The 24,961-nt window shown below is 40.8% G+C and overlaps 1 protein-coding gene across 15 annotated transcripts; it reads left to right on the top strand.

Annotated features, from left to right (window-relative positions):
• Nucleotides 1–4: 4 nt before the first annotated feature.
• ZBTB49 (zinc finger and BTB domain containing 49) lies at nt 5–24,708 on the top strand. Of its 15 annotated transcripts, XM_058193386.1 has the most exons (12): nt 23–119; nt 376–464; nt 557–690; nt 2,060–2,232; nt 4,454–5,529; nt 6,381–6,427; nt 12,821–12,862; nt 19,646–19,719; nt 21,201–21,283; nt 22,045–22,086; nt 22,217–22,378; nt 23,991–24,708. In XM_058193386.1, exons 4-12 carry the CDS (start codon nt 2,081–2,083, stop codon nt 24,632–24,634), a joined length of 2,322 nt encoding a protein of 773 aa, XP_058049369.1. In that variant the 5' UTR covers nt 23–119; nt 376–464; nt 557–690; nt 2,060–2,080; the 3' UTR covers nt 24,635–24,708. The 15 variants fall into 15 exon arrangements, with proteins under 15 accessions (XP_058049371.1, XP_058049369.1, XP_058049372.1 ...); XM_058193389.1 differs by lacking the exon at nt 557–690; XM_058193387.1 differs by lacking the exon at nt 376–464 and having other exon boundaries at nt 30–119.
• Nucleotides 24,709–24,961: the final 253 nt, after the last annotated feature.

Raw genomic sequence — 24,961 nt, 5'->3', positions numbered from 1 at the left:
ACGTGTTGCCGCAGCGGGGGGGGGGCGGGGCGGGGTGTCCGTTTGGAAGCGTCCCCATGGCGTCGGCGCCCGGCTCTTCTCCTGCTCCTCCCCTCCTCGGGGTCCTTCCCCACCTGGCTGTGAGTCGCTTGCTGCGTTTTTCTGCCTTTCGTCCGCCGACGCTCCGCTCCGCCAATAACCGAGGGAGCCCCCCCCCTCCTCCCCCTTCCTCGGTGCTCGACCTGTTAGGTGTGGCGAGGTTCCCCAGACCATCAGCCGCTTTTTCCGGGTGGGCTGACACGTGTCCCTGCGCGGTTGTGGGGATCCCCTCCGGTATCCTCCCGATGGAAATTACGCCGTTAGTTTCTAGGTTGCATCCCGATTTTCCTCTTGCAGCGAGATGCGCAGTTTTGGCTGCTTCGTTCTCCTTCTGCCTTTACTTTCCAGAATAAGGAAACGTTGAGTTCATCTGGCCCATTATGCAGGTAGTCCTCGATTTACGACCACAATGGCGGGTGGGGGGGCTTTTCTGTTGCTAAGATTGCTTTGTCCCATTTTACTATCTTTTTCCCCACAGCTGTTCAGTGAATCATTGCAGGTGTTAAGTTAGTAACAAAGTTGTTAAATGAATCTGGCTTCCCCATTGACTTTGCTCCTCGGAAGGTTGCAAAAGAGGATCACGTGACCCGGGACAATGCAACCGTCATAAATGTGAGTTGGTCACCAAGGGTCTGAAGTTTGATCATGTGACCACGGGGATGCTGTAATGGTCATAAGGGCGAGAAATGGTCATAAGTCACTTTTGTCAATGATGTTGTAACTGAACGGTCGCTAATTGAACCATTGCAAGTCAAGGACTGTCTGAAGTTCATTCAACGCACTCTTGGAAGGTGTGTCTGAGGCCGTGTTATTTAATTCTCCATGAGCAGCTGGGCCTCCACGGCAGCCCCGTCACACACTCTGGTCTGTGGGAGGCACCTCTTGGCTTTTCCCCAGTAGCCGAAGGCTTCTGCCATCTTGTCCTTTCTTGTTCGGTTTCTTTTCAGGAGTTTTTTTGATTTAGAGCCTTTCTTCCTTGGGGGTCTGTCAGTTGGCAGAGTAGCTGCAGCCTCACCTTTGGCTACTTGGGGATAAACCCCTCAGACATATTTCATCTTGACTCCTTTATCAACATAAAATTCACCAATGCCTCTAGTTGGGGGTGGTGGTGGACTGGGCTTTAATGAAGTTCTGGCACCCCCTGTCAAAGTGCCACCTTTGGATATTTGTGGCATTTTGTGGAACTGCTTTCTCCCATTATAGTCCTGCCTAGGCTGCTGCTTGTGGCCTGGGTTCGTTCCACTTCTATTGCTGCTAACTTGCATGTTTGCAGGCTGTTTCACTTATGCCACCTGTGGACACACCATCTACTTCCTGTAAATAAATGAAATAGGCACAGGTAACCTTCAGGTTACTTTGGCAATCGGTACCAGACTTGCCGTTGCTAAGCGATGTGGTCATAAAGCACAATATCATGTGACTGCATCGCTTAGTATTGGGAATCCCGGCAGTCTGGGTTGCTGTTGTAACCCCAGGGCTGCACGGATTATTATACAGAAGACAGGAATAGCAGGGAAGCAGGCAGGGATCAATAGGAGCAACTTTCGATTTCCTGGTGGCTTCCCCAGTGACATTGCTTATGTAGAGCTGGCAGGAAACATGGGAAATTGTGATCATGTGACTACAGTTTGCCTCACCCTCATAATTGCAAGCTGGAGACCGTCAAAACGTTAGTCACTGAGGACTACTGTAAAATAGTATTCTAATTATGAGATGCTTTTGGGAGACTTTAGGAAGATCAAGATATATCGAATCTACTGTATGGCTTCAGTTTGTTAAGAAAGCTACCTGGTGAAAAAGTGAAATGGGGATTTTCTAGGAAACTTGCCGCTGTGCTGTGTGATTTGGTTTGCATTTTAAAACAATATAACATATAACCCTTTTGCATAGAATAGCTCTGATGTATATGACTATAAAATGTAGCACCTGCTTACCAGTATAACTGTATCCCTAAAGTATGGTATTTTTTTTTCTTTTTTAGATAACATAGACACGTTCTAGTATGGATGCTTTTGCTAATCACAGTTGTCACCTCCTTCAGCAGCTCCACGATCAGCGGATACAGGGTCTTCTCTGCGATTGTATGTTGGTGGTCAAAGGAGTTTCCTTCAAAGCACATAAAAATGTGTTGGCTGCTTTTAGCCAATATTTTAGGTATGTTAGAACAAACTACTTTAATGAATATTAAGTAAGGCATGGGAGTCAGAAGTGTCATTAATTTAACAAGAGTTATATATTTACAATCCTTATAGACTACCTCAATAGCCAGGATTCTGGACAGTGCGCAGAAAGTGAAATGAAATTAGGAAAGCATGGCGTAATGTTGCTCCTAAAAACTGTTAACATGAGTTAATATAGTGCAAAAACTAAATAAAAGCTTTGATTATCTATAAATGTGTTCTTCTGTTTCAAAATTAAGGAATCTAAATTTATATACAACACATGTTAAAAAAGATAAAATTATATTACATAAAAATACTATGAGCAGTGCAAGATCATAGTTATCTGTGGTTTATAGGATTGATAGGTTTTCACCTTCATGAATAGAAATAAGTGATTACTACCATACTTAGTGCACAAAACAGTGAAAAGATTTTCTCTAGGTTGAAACACAACAGACATGGTTGGGACATTTCATTTGATTTGCCTTCTGATGAAACAAAGAATATCTCTGTTTTTTAGTGGAACAGAAACACAATCTACCATGCTGTGTTGAGTGTCCTACCAGGGAAAACAGTGGAACATAAAAAAAAATTTCACTCTTGTTTTTCACTTTGAAGCTACTAAAATTGGGAAACGATATCCATGCTGAGTGTTACCCATTTCCTAACTAATAGAAAAAATGTGAATGTAAAAAGAAACAATGACGCATTTGTTCTGAATTATGTTTTTGCAACAAGGTGAATCTGAGTGTAGTAAAGATGCACAGCATTGAGTTCACTTAACTCAGCCTGTCATTATTAATAATGTAACAGTTGCAAAAAAACTACCTACCTTCTCTGATGATTGGTTTGTGTCCTCTCTTCCTAAGGCAGCCCACTTGCCTCCTTTTGTATTTATATGCCTGCCCACCCACTCAGACAAAGATCCTTTCAAGTCCACCCTGACTCAATGTCAGGTAGACACATCCATGTAGTTTGCCTGTCAACAGTTTGGGGAAGGCTTGCTCCCTCATCTTCCAGAGCAATGGTCCAACTTCCTAGCATAGTGCACAGTCCTGTGATCCCCAAATATTCCTCCATCCAAGGTCTAATCCTGTTCAGCTTCCAGGGTGAGGCAGGTGCTGCCGGTGCTGCCAGTTGTTGAGAACCTCAGAAGCATTTGCTCTTTGTCAGAAACGTGAAGAGGCCGAGAGAGAGAGAGAGAATTGGGATGATGAGAGCTCATTAGTGGTTTATTTGGGAAATAGCTCAAAGACACTGTGCTCTAATGAGCTGAGTAATACAGGTTGTCCTTCACTTACGACAGCAAGTGGGACAAGAATTTCTGTCGCTAAGTGATGTCGCAAAGCATGATTTCATAGCAAAAGTAATAATCCCTGCAATCCTGTTTGTTAAAAACATGATTTGTTTTTATATTGTTCTTTTGGATGGTTGTTGTCTAAGATCACTGTGCCATATGCATTCCTCAAAAGAATAAATAAGTATCCTATTATATCCACTCTCTTTTGTAGAATGCATGACAGTGTATATAATAAAGTTTTGCAGAAATGCTTGCACTGTAAAGCCCCAATCCCTGTATGTGTTAAACTTTTTTTTGAGATCTAGTGGTATCGACTATGATTTGCTCTAATTGATGGTGTAAGTTGGTTACAAACTCCTTTACTAGCAGTGTGCACTCACACTAGTTCTATAAATGTCTATGGAGATTCTCAGTCATCCAGATCATGGTTGTCCCAAAGGTGCTTTTTCAAGAGGCAACTGGACTTTCTGGGTTTTTTCTTCGCAGTTATTTTGCTTCTCATCCAAAAAGCTTTTTCAGTTCTGACCTGAAAAGAACGGTTTTCAGGCACTAACCAGTCCCTGCGCTGCAGGCTTATCTGGACTCCCCCTGCAAGGCCACAGAGCCATGTCTTGGATCCTTTGAGGAAGGCTAGGAGGGTGGGGGTGCCTGCCTCATCTCTGAGGGAGAATAGTCCACATCCTGCCTCATCTCTGGGGGAGAATAGTCTCTGGGGAGAAACAGTAGAGAAGGCTCTCTTCCTGGACTCTGCCAGTTGGAGCTGTTCAGTTAACAAGGTCTTCAGCATACCTTCCCTGCCTGACTGAGTGGGATGGGCTGATGCAATGGGATGCAATGTAATGTTAATGTTATAAAGGGGATTTGAGGATAAGCAGATGTGCCTCTTGTTTGTAATTCTGCTTTTCTTTCCTAGGACTCTGTTTCAAAATTCTCCAAGCCAGAAGAATGATGTTTTTCATTTGGACATTAAGAATGTGGGTGGCATTGGCCAGATCTTGGATTATATGTATACTTCACATCTTGACCTCAATCAGGATAATATACAGAACTTGCTGGATATCGCACAGTGCTTGCAGGTGCAGAATATTTTGAATCTGTGTCACTCCTTTTTAAAAACCTCCCGATCTATAGAGCAGCCAGCCAGTCTGATTGGCAATGATACATTTTCATTGCAAAATTCTTCGGCTGCTGATACCCACGGTGGGCACTATGATGTACTCCACATTTGCTCAGCTGCTGCTTGTAAAGTCTTGGATGACCAACAACCTGGGTCACAGCCTTGTGCCCTTCACAGCTCCTCAGCTGAGGGAACCAAACCAAAACAGGACTCCATGGGCCCTGGTGGGGTGGATCTGTCCTTTAAACTACCAAATGGCCATTATAAGCTCCGAAACTTTTATAGCAAACAGTTCTGCAAACAGACTATTTGTCCCAGCAACAAGGGGTTACTAGAAATGCCCCCTGATTTTGTAATATCTCCAGCACAAGACACAGCTCAGGATGCTACTTTGTGCAGCATAAGCCAATGTACTTTGGAGTCATCTGATCGGGTCCCCCTGCCACCACCCTTTCTTGCCCAGTCCTTAAATGACAGTGCTGAGGATCAAGACACAGAGGGCGTGTCCATACAGCCAGCCAAGCAGTTGAGGCCTAAGAAAGTCATCCACCTCCAAAAACTGAATTTGCTACAGTCTCAAAAGTCTCCTGAACAGTCTTCTGTACGTCATCCTGGCAGAGCCATTGCAAAAGGAAACGAATTAGGAAGCCAGAGCAGTACAAAAAGGATGACCGCGGTTGAGGTTCCTGAAGGAAAACATCCCAGCGGGCTAGTGAGTTCCGAATGTGTAGAATTGGAGCCGTCCCAGGAGCCGTCTGGGCCAGAGAGCCCATTAAAGGTTTCCCTTCCAGAAAGGCAGTATCCTTGCGCATTATGTGGAAAGGTTTTTAAACATCCAAGCAACCTGGAGCTCCACGTAAGGTCTCATACAGGTACAGTCAGTTAACATGGCAGGCCAGCTACCGAGTGACCGCATGGAGAACCAGCCAGAATGTAGTCTTAGCAGCTGAAAAGGCAGCTGTGGCCCAGAGAGGCTCTGGGGCCGCGATGATCACGCAAGTCCATCAAGCGGTAATCAGATTTCATGGCCCTCATCGAATAACCTTCATCCGTGTGAATGTGCTTAAATATTCGTGTTTTTTCCCAGTAAAGGTATGCATGTCATTTTTCTGATAAGGGCCAATCATAACACTTATAAAACATTTATCACCTGGTTTCCTTGATAGAACTTTTTGCATTAAAAAATTACTCCACTTTGCCATCGTAGTCGATACATATTTCATGCGCTGCCATTTACAGCCATTTGGAAGGGGAAAGAAAATGGTTTGTAAAAAAAGATTTTTTTCTCCTTTGACATTATGATCTTACTGTATCATAGAGACGTTAAAGTGCTTCTAGAATCTGTTTACTCCATTGACCAGAGTTTTATTTGGGATCTATGCCACTAAGTTGCAAATCCCAGCTTTATGGCATAGAATTTCAAAATAGCAATTTTGTATTCACTTATGATCAAGCTCTGTTAAACTATGTGTGACCTGCTCCTGGGTAAACATCATAGAATAATGTACAATTAAGCTAATTTTTCATTAAGTCTTACTAATACAAAATAGTATTAATCTGTGTATTAAGGGGAATTGTGGATACAAAGTACGGTATGTTGAATATAAATGTCCTCTTGGTTATTTTTATGTTGACTTGAAGACAAGGGTCCATTTTGCCTTTTTACATACATTCAATGTTACTTAGTTGTCAGAAATGCAAATATAATTGCTTCTTCTTTTAGGTGAAAAGCCTTTTGAATGTAACATTTGTGGAAAATGTTTCTCACAGGTAGGAATTTTAATATTTGTATAATATTCTTTTGTATTTAAGTTTACTTTTGTTTATATGCTATCTAGTCTCTTTCTATTGATCAGGCAACAGATTGTACACAGTATGATTTTATGGCAATTCTACAAGAATCACAAAATAAGATAAACTATTTTAAGAAACATTTTTCATGAGAAAGAAAAAATAAACATGACTTCTGTTCCCCGTGATTGGTCCCCCATGATTTATCTTCCCTAAAGTGAACTTCAGAAATTCTTACAAACATTTACCATTTTCAATTATGAAAAAAGTTCTGAATTCTGCACGTACATTTTGAGATAAAATGAATTCCTAATCCCTAAGTATTTGTCCTGTCACTGATTTTGATTCCAAATTTCTAATTGGAAACTTCACGTTGTGGTTACTTGTGCAATGAATGATGGCATTGGACCATATATTTCACTGAAAGTCTGTTAGAAAGTCAGCTGGATAAGGAGAGGGACTGTCACGCACACCTTTGGCTTTCCGGAATGTAGTTGTTAGTTGCGAAGTCGTGTCCGACCCACTGCAACCCCATGGACAACGTTCCTCCAGGCCTTCCAGTCCTCTACCATCCTCTGGAGTCCATTTAAGCTCATGCCAACTGCTTCAGTGACTCCCTCCAGCCCCCTCGTTCTCTCCCGTCCCGTTCTTCTTTTCTCCTCCTTCTTTCCCAGCATGAGGCTCTTCTCCAGTCAGTCCTTCCTTCTCATCAGGTGGCCAAAGTATTTGAGTTTCAGCTTCAGGATCTGGCCTTCTAAAGAGCAGTCAGGGTTGATCTCCTTTAGGACTGACCGGTTGGTTCGCCTCGCAGTCCAAGGGACTCGCAGGAGTCTTCTCCAGCACCAGAGTTCAAAGGCCTCCATTCTTTGAGGCTCAGCCTTTGGTATGGTCCAACTTTCACATCCATACACTGCAACTGGGAAAACCATGGCCTTGACTATACACACGTTTGTTGGCCGGGTGATGTCTCTGCTTTTTAGTATGCTGTCTAGATTTGCCATAGCTTTCCTCCCCAGGAGCAAGCGTCTTTTAATTTCTTGGCTTCAGTCCCCATCTGCAGTGATTTTGGAACCCAGGAAAATAAAATCTGTCACTACCTCCATTTCTTCCCCATCTATTTGCCAGGAATTGAGAGGGCCAGATGTCATGATCTTAATGTTGAGTTTCAAGCCAACTATTGTACTCCTTCTTCACCCGTATCAAGAGGCTCTTTAGCGCCTCTTCGCTTTCTGCCATTAGAGTGGTATCATCTGCATATCTGAGGTTGATATTTGTCCCGGCAATCTTAATTCCAAATTTTGATCCATCTAGCCCCACCTTTCTCATGATGCGCTCTGCATATAAATTAAATAGGCAGGGCAACAGTATACAGCAGGGGTGTCCAAAGTTTTTTTGGTGAGGGCCAAATACAGAAAAATAAGCAAAGGCCCGGGCCACACCATTGAACCGGGGGGGTGGGTAATTTTTTTTCGTACCAGTTCTGTGGGCGTGGCTTATTTTGGGGTGTGGCTGAGGAACTCTGGGAATTGAAGTCCACAAGTCTTAAAGAGACCAAGTTTGGACACCCCTGATCTTGGCTTTTGTTTTGTATTTGGTATGAACTTGAAACTCCCTTCATTATTCCCTGCCCAAGGGGTGGAGGCGCAAGGAGCCTCGCCAGGCGGCCCGAGGAAGGCGAGGGTAGAACTGCTGGGGTCGGGCACGGCCAGCAGCCTCTTTCCCGCTCGCCGCCTCCTCACCTGTTTCTCGATGGCTGTCACTGCCGCCACGCGTGTCCGACATGGGGAGGCGCGAGGAGCCTCGCCAGGGGGCCCGAGGAAGGCGAGGGTAGAACTACTGGGGTCGGGCACGGCCAGCAGCCTCTTTCCCGCTCGCCGCCTCCTCACCTGTTTCTCGATGGCTGTCACTGCCGCCACGCGTTTCCGACATGGGGAGGCGCGAGGAGCCTCGCCAGGCGGCCCGAGGAAGGCGAGGGTAGAACTGCTGGGGTCAGGCACGGCCAGCAGCCTCTTTCCCGCTCGCTGCCTCCTCCGCCCCCTCCCTTCATTATTCCCCGCCCATGGGGAGGAGCCGCGAGCCTCACAGCGAACCACCGGGCAAGTACCGGGAGGCGGCCGAAAAGGGCCATATTCAATTATACTTTCAGAATTTGCTGCGGGCCAATAAAAACTGAGCCGCGGGCCGCAGTTGGCCCACGGGCCGTAGTTTGGACACCCCTGGTATACAGCCTTGCCGGACTCCTTTCCCAATTTTGAACCAATCAGTGGTTCCGTGTCCAGTTCTCAATGTTGCTTCTTGACCCACATATAGGTTTCTCAAGAGACAAATAAGATGGTCTGGTATTCCCAACTCTTTAAGAACTTGCCACAATTCATTGTGATCCACACAATCAAAGGCTTTAGCATAGTCAATGAAGCAGAAGCAGATGTTTTTCTGGAACTCCCTAGCTTTCTCCATGATCTAGCGTATGTTGGCAATTTGATCTCTAGTTCCTCTGCCTCTTCAAAATCCTGCCTGTACTTCTGGTAGTTCTCAATCCATATATTGCTGGAGCCTAGTTTATAGGATTTTAAGCATAACTTTACTAGCATGTGAAATGAGCGCAATGGTGCAATAGTTTGAACATTATTTGGCATTGCCTTTCTTTGGAATTGGAATGTAAACTGACCTTTTCCAATCCTGTGGCCACTGTTGAGTTTTCCCAATTTGCTGGCAGATTGAGAGTAGCACTTTTACTGCATTGTCTTTTAAGATTTTGAATAGCTCAGCTGGAATACTGTCACCTCCACTAGCTTTGTTGTTGCTCAGATTTCCTAAGGCCCATTTGATTTCATATTCTAGGATGTCTTGCTCAAGGTCAGTGACCACCCCATCTTGATTATCAGGGACATTGAGCTCATTCTAGGGGTGAAATGCTCCCAGTTTGGACCGCATTGTCTGATCCGGTAGCAATGGTAATGGGTGGTTCGGAGAACTGGTAGCAAAAATCCCTGCCCCCCGCCCCCATGCCCAGCTGAGCCACGCGATCATCAGAGGTGTTTTTTTTTTTTACTTTTAAAAGCGTTTTTTCTTCAGCTGAAAAACTGCTTTTAAAAGTAAAAAAAAAGGCTCTGATGATCACGCGGCTCAGCTGGGTGCTAGCCAAAAAACAGGTTCTGGTTACTACCTTTAAAGCGCTCCATGGCTTAGGGCCAGGGTACTTACGGGACTGCCTGCTGCTACCGAATGCCTCCCACCGACCCATACGCTTGCATAGAGAGGGATTTCTCAGGGTGCCGTCCGCCAAGCAATGTCGGCTGGCGGCCCCCAGGGGAAGGGCCTTCTCTGTGGGGGCTCCCACACTCTGGAATGAACTTTCCCCTGGACTTCGTCAACTGCCTCACATTCAGACCTTCCGCCGCGAGCTGAAGACGTATCTGTTTATTCGCGTAGGACTGGCATAGAAATTTTAAATAGTTTTTAATATTTGATACAAATTTTATGGGTTTTTTATGGTTTTAAATGTTTTAATCTGGCCATATATCTAATAAGTTTTTTTTTTTAATTGAAAGAGTTAAAAAACAAAAACATTTTTCCCCCTTTTTTCCCCCCTCCCTCCCAAAAAACCCCCTTCCCCCCTCCCTCCCCCCCCCGGCTTCCCGGGTCAATCACAAGGTATTGTTATACATAAACCAAACATAGAATAAAATTTTCCCTTCCAATCCAAATAACCACATCCAAAGCTTTTCATTTCCCAACCCCTCCCATTACATAAAAAAACTTTCTAATTATTCAAAGGCAATCTGATATTTCTTAATCTGATATCTGTTTTGTAGATAATCAATCCATTTTTTCCATTCAATTAAATATCTTTCCTGCGTATTGTCTTTTAAAAAAGCTGAGATTTTAGCCATCTCAGCCAAATTAATAACTTTCAGTATCCATTCTTCTATTGTAGGTATCTCTTCTTTCTTCCAGTATTGTCCAATCAACAGTCTTGCTGCTGTTATTAAATTCAGAATCAATTTAGTCTCAATCCCTGTACAATCCGTTATAATTCCCAAAAGGAAAAATTGTGGCAGGAACTTTATCTTCTTCTTCAGTACATTTTGAATAATCCACCAAATTCTTATCCAAAAGACCTTAATTTTCTTGCAAGTCCACCAAATATGAAAATATGTAGCGTCATCACAATCACACCTCCAACATTTCGCTTGGATATTAGGATACATACATGATAATTTTTTGGGATCTAAGTGCCATCTATAAAACATCTTATAAAAATTTTCCCTTAAATTCTGTGCTTGTGTAAACTTAACATTTCTAACCCAAATTTTCTCCCATGTATTGGTTCCTGAATATTCTGTGCCCATTTTATCATACAATCCTTTACCAAATCCTTTTCCGAATCTATTTCAAGCAACACATTATACAATCTCTTTATATGCTCCTGGGTCTGATTTCTAATTTGCTTTATTAAATTTTCCTCCCTTTGCATTATACCAATTTTTTGATCTTCTTTCCATCTAGCACTTATTTGCCCATATTGAAACCAAGTATAATTCCTCCCTTCTTCATTTAATACCTGTAATGATTTTAATTGCAATCTACCTCCTTCAGCATACAAAAGTTCTTTATAAGTAATCATTTCCTGTTTCTATTCTATATTTATATTCTCTATTGCATGTCTAGGGCTCGCCCATATAGGAATCTTGTAATCTAATTTATAGGAATATTTTTCCAGACCATAAAGAGCACTTCTCAACACATGATTCTTAAAAGCCCTATCCACTTTTTTTCATAAAATAAATACGCATGCCATCCATATAACAAGTCATAACCTTCTATATTCAAAATTCTTTCCTCTGTTAAGTTAAACCAGTCACTTATTACTGAAAGAGCTACTGCTTCATAATATAGTTTAAAGTTAGGCATTCTTAAACCACCTCTTTCCCGTGAGTCCTGTATTATTTTCATTTTAACCTCGCCTTTTACCCTGCCATATAAATTTGTTAATCCCAATCTGCCAATCTTCCAAATTTTTATCCTTTTTAATTATTGGTATCATCTGGAACAGAAACAAAAATCTAGGTAACACATTCATTTTAATAGCCGCAATCCTTCCCAATAGCGATAACTGCAATTTTTTCCAGACACTCATATCATTCTGAACTTTTTGCCATAGCAAGTCATAATTATTCTTATAAAGTTTCTTGTTCGATGAGCTAATATAAACCCCTAAGTATTTAACCTTTTTTACTACCTCAAATCCTGTCATTTCCTCTAGTTTTTGTTTCTGTTGTATAGACATATTTTTAATTATCACTTTTGTTTTATTCTGATTTATTTTAAATCCTGATACCTTTCCATATTTATCAATTACTTCCAGCAAAAATCTACTTGAATTTATAGGATTTGTTAAAGTAACCACTACATCATCTGCAAAAGCTCTAACTTTATACTCATATTGTCTAATCTTAATTCCCTCTATTTCCGTTAATTCTCGTATTTTATCTAATAATGGTTCCAGAGTCAAAACAAACAATAATGGTGATAAGGGACATCCCTGTCTCGTTCCTTTCGCAATCTTAATAACTTCTGTCAAACTACCATTTATTATAATCTGTGCTGTTTGCTCTCCATAAATCGCTTTGATTATTCTAACAAAACAATCTCCAAATTGCATTTTCTCTATTAATTTAAATAAAAAATCCCAATGCAATCGATCAAAGGCTTTCTCTGCATCCAAAAAAATAAGTGCTGCTGAAGTATTCTTCTTTTCCAAATATTCCAATATATTAATAATCTGTCTAACATTATTCCTCATCTGCCTCCCTTTTATAAAACCAGATTGATCAGTATGAATTCTTTGTTGTAAAACTAACATTAATCTATTTGCTATTATTTTTACAAAAATCTTATAATCATTATTTAAAAGTGAAATCGGCCTGTAGTTACCGGGTTTAGAACAATCTTGCTCCTCTTTTGGTATCAGTGAAATAAAAGATGTTTTCCATGACGGGGGTATTCCCACTCCTAATTGTATCTGATTAAATAATTCTTTAAGTGGGCCTAATATTTCATCCTGTGTTTTTATAATAAGTTGCTGTAAGACCATCTGTACCAGGGTTTTCCCATTTTAATTGTTTAATTGCCTCCACTATTTCTCCAGTAGCTATCAGCCGATTCAGCTCCTCCCTCTGTTCTAATGTTAGAATATTAACCTTATAATCTTTCAAATAATCATAAATGTCCCTATTCAATATTTTGTCTTTTGCATATAGTGCAGTATAAAATTCTGAGAATGCCTTTTTAATTTTATCCTGTTGATATATCTCTTTACCTTTATATTCTATTTTTGCTATGACACGTGCTTTCTGTTTCTTCCTTAAGTTATATGCCAACCATCTCCCAGGTTTATTTGCATTACAAAAGGTATTATGTTTAGCATATTGTATATTCGTTGCCACCTGGTCTGCCATTAACATATTAAATTGACTCTGTAATATTTTTATAGCCTCTTTAAGTTTATGATCTTGTGGGTTTTGAATTAATAACTGTTGCTTCCTTTGAATTTCTTCTTCCAAATACCTACGCTGCCTTTGTTTATTATTCCTTTGCCTATTGTCCAAGTAAATCAATATCCCTCTAATAAACGCTTTGCTCGCCTCCCACACAGTTCCTATAGGTGTCCCTTTGTACATATTAAAATCAAAAAATTCTTTCAACTGTTTCTTACAATAAGTTACATTATCCTCATATCTAAACAGATTTTCATTCAACCTCCATGTTCTACCACCTTTTTTCCCTTGTAATAATTCCATCCATACTGGGCTATGGTCAGTTAAACACCTCGGAAATATCTTCATTTTCTTCACCCTAGAAAGCAAGTCATTAGAAATTAAAATAAAATCAATACATGAGAAAGATTGGTGCCTATCGGGGAAAAAAGTAAAATCTCTCTCATCTGGATTCCGTAACCTCCATATATCTCTAAACTCAAAGTCTTCCATCATTTCAAAAAAGGATTTTGGTAGTTTTGCATGTATAGGTATCTTCTTGGAAGAGGTTCTCTTATCCTTCTTGTATCAATTACTCCATTCCAGTCTCCTAATAAAATAAACGAACTATAATCCCAGAGGTCAACCTCTCATGTAACATTTTATAAAACTTTTCTTGTTGCTGATTAGGTGCATAAATACCTATCAACAAAGTCTTTTGCATCTATCACCAGTTCAATAGCAATAAATCTTCCTTGAATATCTGCCTCAATTAACTTAGCTGGTATATCCTTCCTGATATATACAACAATTCCATGCTTCTTTTCCAAAGCTGATGCAACAAAATGGTTACCCAATTTTGAATTAATTAAATATTTTTGGTCTGATAATTTTATATGTGTCTCTTGCAAACAAATCACATCATTTTTAAATTGTTTCAAGTAGTGAAATATTTTCCTTCTTTTCTGAGCTGAATTCAAGCCATTAACATTCCATGACAAAATTCTATTTGCCATTACTGGCCTCCTGAAGCTTTGAAGCCGACAACGGAAGATCCTCCTCCGGTATCTTCCGTCTGGCTCCTCCCACAGCTTCCATACTGGGGTCCTGACTTTTACTTTGAGACTGTTGCTCTTCTTTACGCTTAAGAGCTCCTCTTGTCACCCTTTGCTCTTGTGGTTCCTCTAATACTGGCAGCAATAAAGGCTCTTGGATCACCACGCCTTCTTGAATCTCTTGAAGTTTTCTATCACTTCTGTTTCAACTTTCAAAACTGTAGAAAGAAAATCCTTTGCCTTTAAAACAGTGTCAATTCTGTATCTCCTTCCTTGATAAAATACTGTCAGTCCAACTGGCACCTTCCATCTGAATTGAATCTGATGTTTTTTAAGTTCTTGTGTAAAAAAAGCAAATTCCTTCCTATCTCTTAACATCTTGGAAGGAATCTCTTTCAACACCTTCAGCTCCTGTTCTCCAATTTTTAAAGTTGTCTGATATGAAACTTGCAGAATCTGATTTCTCATAGTCCTTTTCACAAAATAAACCACAATGTCCCGAGGAAGCTTTCTCTGTCTTGCGATCCAGGAATTAACTCTATATATTTTATCAATTTGGTAAGCTACCTCTTGGGGTTCCACTTCAATAAATTCAGCCAACGCTTCTGATATAATTTTCTTAAGTCTTCTCCTCGCTCTTCTTGCATACCACAATTCTAAGAGCTCCTTCCATAAGTTTATATTGTAATATCACAACCTGATCTTCATTTTGATCCACTTTTTCTGAACACCTTTCATTTTATCTTCTAAATGCTTATTTGACTGAGAGATCTGTTGCATTTCCTCTTCCAATCCCTCAATTTTTTTACTCAGTCCTTGAACTGCCATGAGAATATCTTCTCTTATTTTTGCATTAAAATTCTCCATCATCTCTTTTTGCCTATCTTCAGAAAGTTTTAATTGTTCTTTCAATATTTCCTCAAGACTTGGTTCAGATCCCCTTCTTCCAGAAGGCTTTAAAGGTTTAGCTGCCATTCTGTCTTCAAAAAGATCAGGAATTTAAACTTAACAACTTTCCTTTACTCCATTCAGTATAAGAGAACTCCGTTTGTAACAATCCACAAATAACGCTACTTTGTTGTACTAAAAAATTTTACTTTCACTTTCAGATGCCATTTTAAAAGTCAATTAATCAGAGACAAAGAAAGGTTTCAGGTTTCAAAAAGGGAGTCGGTACTTGCCGTGTTGATTCTACATCAAAGATCGAACGCTTGTGAAATTCCCGTCTGCTTAGAAAATCAATCAATTTAATAAGTCCTTTTGAGCAGAAGCGACTCTCCTACTCCTTTTTCCTGAAAAAAAAACAGGAGCGCGTTTGAAGTTGGAGGTAGTGGAGTTCGGTGGGATAATAAATCCAGGAAAATTCGCTCTTAAGAGCAAACCCCCTGTCTATATCTACCACTTTTCCACAGCTCTGCATAATCCTCTTTTGCCCAGAGGGTATGCTAAGGTCAGTGAACAGTGATTTATACTGTTTCACTGACTTTTACAATCTTCTAACGCGGAGTGCCCTGTTAGAGCACCCAGCAGGAGCGGTGACGTCACTGGAGCCTCTAATAAGTTTTTTAATTATTGTTTTATCTGTATATTATTGCTGTTTTATCTTGGCTGTGAACCGCCCTGAGTCCTTCGGGAGAAGGACGGTATAAAAATTCAATAAATACTAAAATACTAAATACAAATCCATGTTGGCTTTTGGTTATTACTTTATTTGCTTCTAGGTGTTTGGTGATTTGTTGCTTGATTATCTTTTCCAGAATCTTCCCCGGTATTGAGGTCAGGCTGATAGGTCTGTAGTTTCCTGGATCTGTTTCTTTTTCCTTTTTTGAAGATGGGAGCTACATCAGCTCTTTTCCAGTCCTCTGGCATTCCCCTGTGCTCCAGGATCTTTGAAAGATATAGTTCAGTGGTTCTGAGATCTCGTCTGCCAGTTCCTTCACAACGTTGGGGTGTAATCCATCCGGTCCTGGTGATTTGAACTCGTCTAGGGTAGACAGGTGTTCACTTACCTTTTCCCCCCCCCTATTTTAACTTGTGTTCCTAATCTGTTTTTTGTGGTGCTGTTTTTGATAGGTTGGATTGTTTTTTCCTTTTGTGTAAAGACAGATGCAAAAAATGAGTTCAGTAGATCTGCTTTCTCCCTGTTGCTTGTCATCTTCTTGCCACTTTCTCCCAGCAATGGGCCAATTGTTTCCTTGACTTTTTTCTTGTTTTTAACATGTTGGAAAAAGCTTTTTTTGTTATTTTTTACTTTTGTCGCTAGCCTTTGTTCGTTGTGAGCCTTAGCTTTAGTCACTTCATCTTTACAGGCTCGGGCTATTTGCTGATATTCTGCCTTAGTTATTTGCCCCTCTTTCCACTTTTTATACTTGTCCTTTTTGTCTTTCAATTTGTCAGATACTTCTTTATGCATCCATGCTGGTTTCTTTTGAGATTTATTATTTTTCCTTCTTCATAGGTATTGTGCTAGACTGGGCTTTTATAATCTCACTTTTCAAAATTTCCCAAGCTTCTTGAGTTGTTTTCCCCTTGAGGATTCTCATCCATGGAATCCTTCTCAAGCTTTCTCTAAATTTATTGAAATTAGCTCTCTTAAAGTTCAAGACTCTAGTTTGACTTTGTTCTACTACTTGTGTTTGCATAATGTTGAATTCCATTATGGCGTGATCACTTGCCCCCAAGGTTCCTGTAGCTTCAACACCTATCATTTCATTTCTGTTAGTGAGAATTAAGTCCAATATGGCTGATCCCCTTGTTCCCTTCTCTACTTTTTGGGAAACAAAGTTGTTTGCTAGGTTTGTTAGAAACCTGTTGGATCTTCCACTTGGTGCAGAGTTTGTCTCCCAGTTGATGTCAGGGTAGTTAAAATTCCCCATTACTACTGTGATGTGCTTCCTACATACCTTAGCTAGCTGATTACCAAAAAGTTCGTCTACTTCCTCTGTTTGGTTGGGTGGCCTATAGTATAGACCTATGGCAATATCATTCCCCCCCCCCCACTTTAGTATTGACCCAAATGCATTCAAGATAATTTTCATCATTGTTGTGCTCTATTTCTGTAGAGATGTAGTTATTTCTTATATATAGTGCAACTCCACCTCCTCTTTTATTTGGTCTATTCCTTTTAAATAATTTATATCCCTCTAGCTGTATGTTCCATTTGTTGGTTTCATCCCACCAAGTTTCCGTAATGGCAACAATATCATATCATATCAAGTAAAATTCATTTACCTGAATTTCTAATTCACCCTGTTTATTCCTCATACTCTGTGCATTGGTGTATAGACATTTGAGTCCATTTTGATTGACCTTGTGTTTACTGACTACATAACCTGTGTTGTGCCTGACTGCCCATACTTTCTTGCCACCTGCTTGACTAGTGCATAAGGTATGGCACTCACTATTAAATGCTTGGTTTTGCTTGATAGCAGGGCTGATAATCTTACCCACACAGACATCTATGTTACATGCACTGATAACCCTATTAATTTTATTAATTAATAATAATATGATTTAGTTCATAACTGAGTGGCCTAGTGCTTTTCCCTACTTTCTTCAATTTAAGCCTAAATTTTTCAACGAGAAGCTCATGATCTGAGCCACAGTCAGCTCCTGGTTTTGACTGTATAAAGCTTCTTCAATTTTGGCTGCAGAGCACATAGTCAATCTGATTTCTGTGTTGACCGTCTGGTGATGTCCATGTGTAGAGTTGTCTCTTGTGTTGTGGGAAAAGAGTGCTTGCTATGACCATCGTATTCTCTTGACAAAATTCTATTAGCCTGTACCCTGCTTCATTTTGTATTCCAAGGCCAAGCTTTATTTTTTGGCTTCCTACTTTAGCATTCCAGTCCCCCATGATTATAAGGACATCATTTTTTGGTGATAATTCTATAAGGTGCTGTAGGGCTTCATAGAACCGGTCAATTTCATCCTCTTCAGCACCAGTGGTTGGGGCACAGACTTGGACTACTGTGATATTGAATGGTTTGCCTTGGATTTGAACTGAGATCATTCTGTCATTTTGGGAATTTTATCCCAGTATTGCTTTTCCTACTCTTTTATTGACTGTTACCTTATGTCTCCCACCGACCTGTTCGCTCACACAGAGAGGGCCTTCTCAGGGTGCCGTCCGCCAAACAATGTCGGCTGGCGGCCCCTAGGGGTAGGGCCTTCTCTGTTGGAGCTCCTACGCTTTGGAACGAACTTCCCCCTGGTTTACGTCAAGTGCCTGATCTTCGGACTTTTCGCCGTGAGCTGAAAACGCACCTATTTATTCAAGTGGGACTGGCTTAAAAGTTTAATAATTTTTTAAAATTGGGGCTATTTATGAATTTTAGGGTTTTAAATTGTTTTAAATTTCGGCCATTCTTGTAATATGCTCGGTTTTAGTTTTGTTTTAATGTGTATATTGTGGGTTTTTTACTATTTGGCTGTACACCGCCCTGAGTCCTTTGGGAGAAGGGCGGTATAAAAATCTAATAAAAAAAAATAAAATGTATCCATTTCTTTTGAGGGATTCTTGCCCGCAGTAGTATATCTAATGGTCATCTGAATTAAATTCACCCATTCCTGTCCATTTTAGTTCCTAAGATGTCAATGTTCAGTCTCATCATCTCTTGTTTGACCACGTCCAGCTTGCTTTGATTCATAGATCTTACATTCCAGGTTCCTATGGAAATAGATCTTTACAGCATCGGACTTTCCTTTCACCACCAGATGCATCCACAGCTTTGGCCCAGTCACTTCACTCTTTCTGGCACTACTAGTACTAGCCCTCCGCTCTTCCCCAGTAGCATATTGGACACCTTCCAACCTGAGGGGCTCATCTTCTGGTGTCATATCTTTTTTCCTTTTGGTACTGTCCATTGGGTTTTCATGGCAAAGATAATGGAGTGGGTTGCCATTTTCTTCTCCAGTGGATCACATTTTGTCAGAGCTTTCTGCTATGACCTGTCCGTCTTGGGTAGCCCTGCACAGCATAGCTCATAGCTTTATTGAGCTACGCAAGCCCCTTCGACACGACAAGGCAGTAATCCATGAAGGGGCAATGTAGAGTTAAGTGTAAATATCTTAGTCTGTCTGCCTTGAGCAAAAATGTAGGCTTGGATGTCAGTGTAGCTTTGGATGCCGAGCACCCAATCCATCTTGCTCTGCTGCCCTCTTGCTCTGGAGTTGCCCGTTCCTGCTCCAGCACCCAGTGAACGGATAATCTTTGGCCAAAGAAGTCACTTTGGACCTCCCTTTCCTAACAGCACATCATACTTGGGAACAAATGGGACATTGTGGTAGATCCTTCTACACAACCAAAATCGCCCTCTCCCAGTTTAGACTGGTTCCAGTAAAGGAAACCTCTTTGTTTCATAGAAGACCTTGCCTCCATTTGGAAGTGCCTGCCTGCGCAAGGGGACTTTGTGTTCAGCCCATCTACTGATGGGGAGTGAAGGCTTTGTAGTCTAGGTCTGATAAAGGGTTGAATTCTCTGCTGGTGCCTAAAGAATCCCCCTCCCTGTTTTCAGATATGACAATGGTACACTGGGGGGGAGGGTTGCTCTTATTTTTTAGTATCATTATTGACATAAGGAAGTACTTGAAGATCTTCATTTCCAACTGTAAAATTCTCTGGTTAACATCCTTTTGTTGAAAACGTTTCCTTATCTTTGTAGGCAGGGAATCTTCAGACTCACTTGCGTCGCCATTCTGGTGAAAAACCATTCATTTGTGAAATCTGCGGGAAGAGGTTTGTATGTCTGTGAAATTCATACATATTATATGCATTTATATCTATTAGTCATATATGTAGAGATTTACTATTCACCGTCTTCCAAGACAACACATCCCAAGAGATCTGTTGGCTAATATGCCTAAATGGAAAGGTTCGGGTCTCTTAAATTTCTTCCAACTAGATTGAGAATACAAGAAGGCAAAATAGGATCCAATTTTTTATTTTAGAAGGATTGCACAAACCATAAGTATCTAGTTATTACAAACTATGGTTGGAAGAAACAAAAAAACAAGGCAAAGGAAGAGGAGGAGTGCCAGCAAACAGTGTATTGGAGAACTGGAGATGTGTATCTATCTATGTTGTATCTCATGCTGGGGGAAATCGTTTTGGCCACCATGAATATACTTCCATCCCTGAAGGGTAGCTGGTCTGCCTACTTTTCATTAGTCAGGGGTAGGTTTTGTGTGTCAGCGCCACAGTAGAAACACAACAGCAAATGAAGCCGTGGCCAGAACAACTGCACAAAGTGGGAAATGGCAAGATGAGACCTGACTTGCAAGTTTTCAAAAAATGCTTCTCTCCTAAAATAAGGCTTATCCCAGAGCGGAGAGCTTTTGCTTGTATCTGTTGACTGAAAAGCCATACATGGTTTGTTAATCTGTTTCTAATCAATTACGAATTTAAATTATATTTAAAATTGTAAACCTTCAGCAAACTTCATTTTTTTTATTATTATTTTAGCTCTTTCCTCACGGTAAGCTGCTGTTCAGCTAGTTTAACTTTCATGCTGAATAGAAAACTAGAGACATAAATATATATTTGATATAAATGTAGATAAACATTTTAGTTGGATATGAAACATTCCTGAGTTTCTACAAAAAGGACACTTTGTCAACATAATAGCAGTAGCACTTAGATTTAGCACTTCATAGTACTTTACAGCCCTCTCTAAGTGGTTTATAGAGTCAGCCTCTTGCCCCCAACAATCTGGGTCCTCATTTTACTGACCTTGGAAGGACGGAAGGCCGAGTCAACCCTGAGCCTGGTGAGATTTGATCTGCCAAACTGCTGGCAGCCAGTGATCAGCAAAAGTAGCCTGCAGTACTGCACTCTCACCACTGCGCCACCGTGACTCTTAGGTTAGATTGCTTTTTGCTTTTTGCTTTTCACCATTTTGCCTTTCAAAATGTTTTGTTATAATTTCCTAGTAGCACAGCAAACAGGCCTGATACCTACATGTAACTCTGCAGCCGGATTCAGAAGAGGGTGGTGGTGGTGGCACAGCACGGCAGCCCTCGATGGCCTTTTTGTGGCTGGAGTTCTGGGGAGTGTTGGTGATGCCTGGGACCAGGCAGACGGTATCAGAGAGGGATGGGGAAGTGGGCTGCTTCCTCTGAAGGGAGGCCTGCCTACCAGGAACATGATGCGGTCAAGGCAGGATAGTACAGAAAGTGTTTATTGGAGCATTCACAGTGGCTTTGATGATGGTGTTACAGGTTTGCTGCTTCTGGAGATGTCCAGCGCCACATTATTATTCACTCTGGAGAAAAACCGCATCTGTGTGATATTTGTGGTCGAGGTAGGTCTGGTTAAACTTCCCTGGACGAGCAAGCCCAAGCTGTACAGTAGTGGCCAAAATTGTGGAAACCTTTTGGGGAAAGTGTATTTTTGAGGTTTGATGGCTAATGACACCACTTTTTTTTGGTGTTTCAAGATATTCCTATCCTACTGCTGGAATGGCCTGGGAATAGCCCAGACTTTAACCCAATTGAAAATCTATGGTGCCAACTAAAGAAACTTGTTAGCCAGAAGCGACCCAGCAATAAAACCCAGTTAATAGAAGCAATCATTCAATCTTGGCTTCACATTATAACAGCTACAGAACTAAAAGATTTGGTTCACTCCATGGGAAGACGTTGTAAAGCCATAATTCAGGCTAAAGGTTACCCAACTATTAACTGATGTGATAATTGTTATATATCTCGTTTTTTCTACGTGTTTCACTTTTCTTCTTTATACTGTAACTGCTATTCTAATAGCAAATCCTTCATAAAAGTTATTGCATTACATTCTTGATTTCCATTGATATATAATTTTATGGTACTACTCCAAAAAAAGTGGTGTTATTAGCTAGTTTTAGAAAATACACTTTTCCCAAAAGGTTTCCACAATTTTGGCCACCACTGTAATCCCAGCATGTGCCCCTTCCCCGCTAGGCCTTGTTTGGGTGCTGGTACCGTCAGCTGGGGTTCTAAAAGCAGCCAGGTGGCTGTGGCCAGAAAGAGCAGCAGCCCAAGAGCACGGGTTGCATGCTGATGCACTCCAACTTTCCCCTTGTAGGTCAGGAGTTAATGGCAGAAGGATTCATCCTCGCATGGTCAGGTCCTGTCTTTGGCCTCAGCTCTGGCGTCTGGGGTGGCACGGGGAACCGATTTTTAAAGGCAGCAGAGCTCTTTTGTAATTTATGTTACCCTATGAGTGATCATTCTGATTCAAATTCTCTTACATTTAGGTTTTAGTAACTTCAGTAATTTAAAAGAACACAAGAAGAACCATGCAGCAGAAAAAGTATTCACATGTGATGAGTGTGGGAAATCATTTAACTTACCACGGAAATTAGTAAAACACAGGATCAGACATACAGGAGAAAAGCCATATAATTGTTCAGTTTGTGGTAAGTCAGAAGATTGTTTTATTGATCTGGTTTGGAAAGTTCCACTAAAAATGCTAACCTTTTCATTGTTCAGTTGTACCTTTAGAGCACATATGAAAATAATGAAAATTCAGCAGATATGGTGTTGATCACTCAAAAAATTAATAATGGCAAATTATTTCCACTCCTTATCAAATGAATTAACAGGCAATATGTTACAGTCATAATATAGACTTCAAGAATTATGTGTCCTGTCTCAACTGGAAACCATAGGCATTCAGTGAAGTTACAATATTTCAAAATAGTATTATTAAAGATTTTAATAAAAGTAAAAGCAAAAACAGAAAAACTGAAATCAAAGAGAAAGAAACTGTATGGAAAAAAGGAAATATCTCCAGAAGTAACTTCTGATCTTCTTTTATAAGTACAAGCAAGCTGTGTATTTTTCAGCCCTCTTGGGTATTACCTTTCCTGAATCCCTTTTTCCTATATCTCAGTCCTTACACATCCGAGTTGAAGAAGCTTCTTGGATGAAAAACGAAACGCCGTCAAAGAAAAACCAGAAATTCCAGTTGCCTCTTGAAAAAAGCATCTTTGGGATCTTACCTGTCCGCAAATCTAAAATTCATTAACGTTTCTGTCTGGTTATCAGTAAACAGTCTATAAAGGGTTGCCAGAATTTTGTAAAAGTATTTCTGGTTTTAAACCTGATCCAACAGATCAACTTTATATTCCTTTCTTTTGCTCTTAACGTTCTTAATCTTTGCTCTGATAAGATGCTTTTGTAGGATTTAATTTGCACGCAAATTTTCTCTCTCATTTCCTTGTGGCTTTCTAACCCTCTTTTGTAAATCCAAGTGAGTCATTCTTACTGTCTGGATTTCCAGTTTAGTTTTCACATTTGTCTTATAGCCCACTATTTTATTTTTCAGTACTTCTGCATAAGCTGGGGTTTGTTTTTCTAGTTTATCCTGTCAGCCTATAAATTCTTCTAAATGTTTCTCCTTTGCATCTTTCAGTTCTTTAAAGTCTCTGTTAAATAGCACTTTTTCAGTAGCAGATGTTGTTGCTATCATTATATTTTCAATCTTTCCCATTTCTTCAAAAATTCTTTGAAATGTCTCCAATGTAACACCTTTATCTGGCAGTTTTTCACTAAAATGTCCTCATGTCTTTGTCTCTTAGTTAGACTAGTGTAATTTGCTTTCCCCATGTGGGACCCCCTGGCTCAAAACGAGGGAAGTTGTGGTAGAAGCAAAGATGCAAGAGAGGGAAGGATTCTTAAAGGTTGCCTGGTTTAAGCCCAGCCACGAAGGAGCCATTAGGGATTCTCCAGCAGAGAACCTCCTAGCTTCTTTTCCAAGAACTCTCACCAAGGAGAACCCTCCGCTTCACACACCAGCCTCTTCCGCTGGCAGATAGCTTGCACAGTCAGGCGGCCCCTCCCGATACGTAGCCTTCCTTGCAGTTTTAACCTACTGGATCTGATCTGCCCACTGTTCTCTAATTGAGAGCAAGTCTGCTTTTGATGCATAGGGACACGTAACAACAAACCGCATTAATTAAAACCTAGTAATTTTAGAATTAGAACACTGATCTTTGCTGAAAGAACAATAAGTATCTTATTTTACAGGAAAATGTTTTGCGGGATCTGGAGATTTGCGAAGACATATAAGAACACATACTGGGGAAAAGCCGTATCACTGTGAGACCTGCAATAAATGTTTCAGCCGTTCTGCTGTCTTACGTCGACACAAAAAAACCCACTATAAAGCTAACAGTGAAAGTGCAGCTATTGTAGATGAGTTTTCTCACGCAATGGAAATTCCTGACCTCGAGAAGTCCCAATGTTCAGATTTCTTTACCCAGGAAATCTCAGTATCCTTTCTGTCGCCATCAGAGAAATGCCCACCCAACTCGAGGGAGCATTCGCCAAATGAATTTGGACCCCCTGGAGCACCATTTGGCAGGGCAAGGCCTGGAGCGGAAAAAGACACTCAGAAACTGAATTTGGTTCCTGCCAAACTCTGTAAATCTCCAGAAGGACCGACTCGATCTTGTACTTTTAAAGAAAGCCATCTCTCCTCTGAGGAGGGATCGCTGCTGTCTGGCACTCTGCCCTCAGTTCGCTCCTCTGCAAGGGTCCTGGGCAGTGGCTGGAACGGGGAGCCCCTGAGCAGTCGCAAGCCCCGAAATAACGAGGGCCCCTTCTCTAGCATGACACTCTGGGGCCTAACTATGAAGACTTTGCAGAATGAGGGTGAGCTGGGCCAGTGAGACTTGAGCCTCCTGAAGAACAGCATACCGATTTGTAAGTAAATAAAACCGTATCAAAGTTGTATTTGACTGAATTGTTGCCTGGAGACTTATATTTCTTTTTAAAATTCATTAGTCACCTCAGTCATGTCTGAATTTACCTGCATAACCCCATTTCCATAATGAGTGGGGGTTGAAAACACGAAAAAATAGCAATACTGAAATAATAGGGCTGGTGATATTTTGGGTTGCTATTAAAAACTCACAATCCTAATGCCTTGACATTAAAAACCAGCACTCAGTGTTGTGGAAGTTGGGTCCATTTCCTTCCCTTTGGTTCCTCTGATC

This window comes from Ahaetulla prasina, chromosome 8 (genome assembly GCF_028640845.1).
Source record: "Ahaetulla prasina isolate Xishuangbanna chromosome 8, ASM2864084v1, whole genome shotgun sequence".
NCBI classification, from domain to species: domain Eukaryota; kingdom Metazoa; phylum Chordata; class Lepidosauria; order Squamata; family Colubridae; genus Ahaetulla; species Ahaetulla prasina.
The sequence above is the reverse complement of the archived record's forward strand: the minus strand, read 5'-3'. Positions and strand labels throughout refer to the sequence as shown.